The sequence below is a fragment of the Apium graveolens genome, chromosome 4 (genome assembly GCF_009905375.1).
Source record: "Apium graveolens cultivar Ventura chromosome 4, ASM990537v1, whole genome shotgun sequence".
NCBI classification, from domain to species: domain Eukaryota; kingdom Viridiplantae; phylum Streptophyta; class Magnoliopsida; order Apiales; family Apiaceae; genus Apium; species Apium graveolens.
In genome coordinates, this window is record NC_133650.1 from 194,154,724 (window position 1) to 194,160,524 (window position 5,801).

The 5,801-nt window shown below is 34.6% G+C and overlaps 2 protein-coding genes across 3 annotated transcripts; both read right to left on the bottom strand.

Annotated features, from left to right (window-relative positions):
• Nucleotides 1-278: 278 nt before the first annotated feature.
• On the bottom strand, nt 279-969 carry LOC141719258 (uncharacterized). Its single transcript, XM_074521630.1, has 2 exons — nt 666-969; nt 279-571 (listed from the first exon to the last, which is right to left on the bottom strand). Exons 1-2 carry the CDS (start codon nt 967-969, stop codon nt 279-281), a joined length of 597 nt encoding a protein of 198 aa, XP_074377731.1.
• An 877-nt stretch (nt 970-1,846) lies between these two features.
• On the bottom strand, nt 1,847-5,410 carry LOC141720518 (uncharacterized). Of its 2 annotated transcripts, none has more exons than XM_074522962.1 (7): nt 5,142-5,410; nt 4,644-4,741; nt 4,320-4,441; nt 3,242-3,377; nt 3,104-3,159; nt 2,793-3,027; nt 1,847-2,227 (listed from the first exon to the last, which is right to left on the bottom strand). In XM_074522962.1, the coding sequence occupies exons 2-7, from the start codon at nt 4,702-4,704 to the stop codon at nt 2,118-2,120; spliced, it is 720 nt and encodes a 239-aa protein (XP_074379063.1). In that variant the 5' UTR covers nt 4,705-4,741; nt 5,142-5,410; the 3' UTR covers nt 1,847-2,117. The 2 variants fall into 2 exon arrangements, with proteins under 2 accessions (XP_074379063.1, XP_074379064.1); XM_074522963.1 differs by having other exon boundaries at nt 2,793-3,012; nt 5,142-5,407.
• Between the last annotated feature and the right edge of the window lie 391 nt (nt 5,411-5,801).

Consider the following 5,801-nt stretch of genomic DNA (forward strand, 5'->3'; position numbering starts at 1 on the left):
TGTTCTTCATAAAACAATAAATCATTTAACTTATTCTTTTCTACAAAATACTGCTGAATCCCTAAGTCATCATCTCTGTCTTTTAACATGTCCAATACCTCCTTCTGTTTCCTCACTTTATCCCTGAATTTATGGAAAAAATTTCTACCCCATTTCGCCAAAAAAGAAGAAACAGTCAAAAGCTTTGGAAGCATATGCATAACTGGTAACGACTTCCAATATTCAGTTACCTCATTTTTGAAATTTGGTTCACTTAGCCATGTATTTTCAAATTTAAACTAAAACTGCTTCCTAGAGTGGTTTACACACACAGGTTCCAAAATTATCGGATCATGGTCAGAGCTGATAGTGTGAGTTACAGTTAACTTATAGAGAGGGAATTTTTGCCACCATTCAGAATTTGCAAATGCCCTATCAAGCCGCTCTCTAACCCAACTTAGACTCCCTTTGCTTTTCTCCCAAGTAAAATCACCACCCACCAGGTCTAATTCAGTCAGACCACAGTCTTCTATAGCCATTCTAAACCCATTCATTAGATGCTGAGGATGTGGGTGAGGACCTTTCTTATCAGCTGCAAAAAGGTCGTTAAAATCACCAACAATACACCAAGGTAAATTATTATCCTTGTGCCAACCTCCTCAACATATCCCATGCTTCCCGTCTACGAGCTGCTTCTAGATAGCCATAATAGCATGTTAACCTCCAGCTTGGTCCTGAGCTTTCCATCACATGACCATCAATATGATTTAAGGATGAATCCACTGCATTACAAGAAACTGAACGCTTCCATAAAATTGCTAGCCCCCCGCTTCTACCAACTTTATCTACTGTAAACGAACTAGCATACCCAAACTTCTCAGCAATACCTTCAATGTCCTTACCAACAAGAGTTTCTGATAAGAAAATAAAATTTGGGTTATGAGATTTGATCAAATCTCCAAATATACGAATTGCACGAGGGTTACCCATACCCCTGCAATTCCAGCTTAAGTAATTCATAATGGTCGGCTAGCTTGCTTCGCAAACGTAGCCAAAACAGTGTCTTTGGTTGCTGAGAAATCCCCTCCAGAAATCCCAGTTTCCTTTTGTGAGTCAATGTCACCTTTGTTTGTAATATTTGGTAATGAGGCATCTACGTCAATAATTATTCACGTTTCTAGATCACTTCTTATCCTCTTCCTGACATTTAGTTCTAGCCCATCCGTTTCCACCTCCTCAAGCCCAATAGATAGAATTTTACTTACACCCGACCCACTACCAGCCACTTTCCCCCCAATTTTATCATAGATAAAAATGTCATTTGAATTTTCTACCGCATCTCTCCTAACATTTCTCCTATTATTTATGGTAGAAGAAACCCCTTAGTTAAATCCTATGTGGCATTAGACGACCAATTTGCATAATGAAATTATATGCCCATAGCTAAATTTTTTTTTACATAACCTAGGTTGTTTGGCTATATTTGTAGAACTACTACAATTCTCTATAATGCATTATCTCATCATCTTACCATTTTAATTTATATTTAAGATCTATTTAATTGTAAGTTTGTAACCTCACAACTTGCCTATAACTGATACTCATGAAATGTATTTTTCAATATATAGCTAACCACTGTAGATAACACCATTGCAGACGAAACACTTTTTCATTTTCTATATTATAGCTAACTATCATTTTATATTAATTTAGACAACCATTTTACATAACGTTGTAGGAGATGCTCTAAGCCCGAGGGGAAATTCCGTAGAAATAAGATCAGGAAAGTGCCCAGAAAAATGGAGAGCTCAATAAGGAACCAAGCAGAAAACAACAGAAACCCCCGTAAATAGAAACCCCAGGGAGATAAACTGAAGGAGCCCTTAAGGGCATATAGAAAGAATATTTGGCGACAGCAACATTAGCACAGCTCTCGAGTACAAAGGACAAAAGTTTTAATGTAAGCATTACTTTGCCTTTAGAAACTACCAATTACACACTGCAAGGCAATAGAAATATTGAGGTGATAAAACTACTATTAAATTTGATAAAATATACTTAACAAATATGTTTGCATTAAATTAAATAGCGAAGGTCAAAAAGACAGCGACGAAAATAAAATATGAACTCATTATCTGTTACTCGGGTTTCAATTGACTTTGAGGCTGTGCGAAGAATTCTTTTGCATTGTTTGCCACCTCTGCCTCTACAATAGCTTCCAAAACTAGGTCAGATCCACTGACATTTCCTGGTATTAGACAAATTAGATAATTAATACATGACAAAAAACTTTGCACAAACAAGGTCTTATATGGATTCAGTAACAGATTATGAAAAAAACAAAAGTATAAACTTGCATGTTATGTGAATGTTCACCACATCTGGGAACTAAGCTACGTTTAAAAAATATTTGCCACATATCATGTGTCCCAGTCTAAGTTATAACTGAATCCTTCATAAGATGCTAATTCACGTTTATATAGACGACTGTACAATCAGTCACCTCGTGAAATTTAAGATGCACATAATAGGGATGAAAGCCATTAGTGCTTCTCTAAATTTTCCAAAATGTCAAATTATACAATTTTACTCGGATAAAGGTGCCAAGAAGCACATAATCAATTGCAAGAGGACTTCTCACACTGAAGCCATCCGTCACACATACCAATCAGGAGTTTAGATACTCTATTGCACTGATACGACTTGAGAACCTGACTGATACTAATAGAACCAAAAATGTAACATGTAAAGCATAAAATATACTTTGAGTGATAGGCTTCACTTGGCCAAAAAAATGAGAATAAGGTTTTCACCTTTGCGCTTTGGGAGCAATCCAGCACTTTCTGCTGATACAGGAATGATGGAAAGAAGACCAGAATCACCACTTATCTCACTAGTCCCAGACCCAGAATTAAAAGCAGAAGATTCAGCTAAAGATGCATAAGCGGTTGCTTTGCTGTGGATCTCAAACGAGCTCGAGGTAGTTGCTTTGCTGTTAATATGAAACGAGCTTGAGGCTGTTAATCTGGAATCCTGCAGATAATCAGACTATGGTTGAAGTATATAAAAAAGGAGGCATGATATTTATTCAAGTAACGAAACTATTGCTTTATTTTGCACCAACCTTAGGAGTAGTCCTGGATACATTCTCTTCTGTTACTTTTTCCGGTTCTGTGCTTCCTGCTCAACGCCACGGAAAAAGGATAACTTGATCTGGTGCTCACACAAAAAAAAAACTACAGATTTTAAGAGAAAATCATACCTTTCGCTGCAGTTGTCTTGTCAAGATTATCCACAAGTCTTGTCGTCAATTGACCAGGATTCATAAAAGAGACTGTCCTAATCTCATGACGTATAGCTTCCAACTGAGCCATTGTTTCTTTTAGTTCTTTATGCACCTAAAAAAATATAAAATATGATTACTAAATTGGTTTAAACATAGCAAACATGCAAACATTGTATCTTTCTGAAAACATAAAAATAAGACATTATAGTACCAAGAAAATTAGCAAAATTGCTAGTAGGTCCATGAACTACGCCTTGCAAGAAAGATTCAGCTCAAAAATAACTACAATATACTACACTTAAATTACTTTACTCTTCACAGTCAACACCATGTAATATTTTCATCAAACCACAAATATGAGCCTGCACTTCACATTTCAGAGTAAATTTATTACAGTTGATTAATCCCAAAACTACTTTTGACTGCAGAATTAATTTTCTTTTTCCAAGAATGTTAATATTCAGAACTAAGTTTATCCTTTGATTTCTAACTAATCATAAAATAACTTTATTTATCTGCAAGAATTTCTATAAACTATAATTATTAGCTACATGTCTTTGTAGAAAAAAACATGCATTGATTAAAAAAATTAGTTTTTACTTATTCTGTAGGCTTCACATAATCGCTTTCATACGTATGTTGCAAAAAATACACTTGATTATTTGAAAGAAATTATAAAGTTACACATACTATATTAGAAAAACAAATGTTCAGGGTAAATGTAATCGTCTACAAATCAATCTTTTACGGATCTCCAAAAAAATTTCTGACAAAAAAATTTAAATCAGACAATGACTTGCACAGCTGCACAAGTGTAGTAGTTTGGAGCACAGGATATTACAAACTATCTAAAAGACTTGTTCACTCCATTCAAAGCTGGGTTGATTCTAACCTTCAAGGTATGTCAGTTGAAAATTATAAATATCATATCCAAAACTGAAAATAGAATCGGAACCTATATTCCAATTCATATAACGATGATAGTGTATATTCAGTCGTTGTAATACGATGTTTAGTGAGGGATACAGTAAAGAAAAAGAGGGAGGGGGGGCACCTGCTGAGCCTGAGATTGATGCATAATAACATCAAACTGACCACGAGCTAGTTGAACATAACCAATTGCACGACCAGCCATCCTCCCTGCTATTCTGGAAACACGTGGGAAATCCTTTGGACCTAATAGGGTTGAATTAATATTATATCACAACTTAAATTTTATTGAAGCTTTGGACATTCACATACATTAGTGGAAAAATATTCAATTGAAAAGGAATGGGTGCCTGCAAGCGAGAAAACATAGGGATAGACATGAAACTAAACACATAGTAATTAGTAACACATACATACATACATACAAAAATGAAGGAAATGGAGGCACCTGTAAAGGCAACAACGGCTCCGATCAAGAGGAGGAGCTGTCCATAAGAGACTCCGAGCATATTAGATTATTCCACCTCCTCCAATAATTGGCTGTGTCTATCAACCAATAAAAAGAGAATAAAATGTGATTAAGATTAGATATAAAACGACATAATCATTATAAAGTAATTTAGGTATGACATCCAAAATAAACGTTAATTACCTATTGATTTACATATTTACAACATTCCTAGGCTAGTTAAAGTCTACCACCAATATTATGCTGACTCGATTAAAAAATCAAAAACTGAATACTTTGTTTTAAGCACATAGCAGCAGCAGCAGCAGCACTGGTAACACTATAGACAAATGAAGTTGAGGACTAATACCAAAAACAATAGGCGGAATAATATAGTTGGCAATTCAAAAACATAATCCAAAAAGTTGTAAACAATCACCGGGTTGGCGTTAGTATAAAAAAGAAGAGGAGATGAAAATGGAGAATGACATTTATTACCCGCCCTCTTTTTTTGTGTTTGTTAATACAAACAACCCCAGAGGCGCAATCAATTAGCTCGCCCAGAAAATTGAAGCCAGCGGCAGAGTAAAATCACTTTAATCCCGGCTTGAGAAATGGGAATAGACTTGGCAGTGAATCGCGAATCGTATTTGATTAATGAGTTTGTGACTGCAATTTTAGGAGATACGGGCGCACTACATCTACATGTACAACTTACCTTATTTTTTACATCAAATTAACATTAATAACTAGGTTTCAATAGCTCATCTCCATAATTTATATTATCTTAATGGCTATTATTGTTCATATACTTGCCCACTAATTTATCCTTGATACATGACTCATTTAATTCTTTTACATATAAAATTTTATATTATACACATATTTATAAATCTTTCACATTTAAATTTATCTCAACTCATTAACTTACACCTAAACTGCTCCATGAGTGTAGCAAATTAGTAACTGAATATATGGATTAGCCTATTATGTATATTATCATCATTTTCAATCAATTTTTAAAATTCAAAATTGTAACTAATTCTCACGTATCTCTCAAGAATGGCGATACACACTATCAATTAATTTCTTCTTCTTCTTTTTCTTCTTCTTTTTTCTCCTTCTCCTTTCATCTTTATTATATCTCAATTTTCGCTG

What these genes read in the sequence shown, in the direction of transcription:
- LOC141719258 (XM_074521630.1), bottom strand. Translation starts at nt 969, where the DNA reads ATGGGTAACCCTCGTGCAATTCGTATATTTGGAGATTTGATCAAATCT. An exon ending in TGGCTATCTAGAAGCAGCTC is followed by an intron (nt 572 to 665) that starts GTAGACGGGAAG and finishes ACCTTTTTGCAG; the next exon opens with CTGATAAGAAAGGTCCTCAC.
- LOC141720518 (XM_074522962.1), bottom strand. Translation starts at nt 4,704, where the DNA reads ATGCTCGGAGTCTCTTATGGACAGCTCCTCCTCTTGATCGGAGCCGTT. An exon ending in ATCAATCTCAGGCTCAGCAG is followed by an intron (nt 3,378 to 4,319) that starts GTGCCCCCCCTC and finishes ATATTTTTTTAG; the next exon opens with GTGCATAAAGAACTAAAAGA. An exon ending in TATCCAGGACTACTCCTAAG is followed by an intron (nt 3,028 to 3,103) that starts GTTGGTGCAAAA and finishes CTTCAACCATAG; the next exon opens with TCTGATTATCTGCAGGATTC.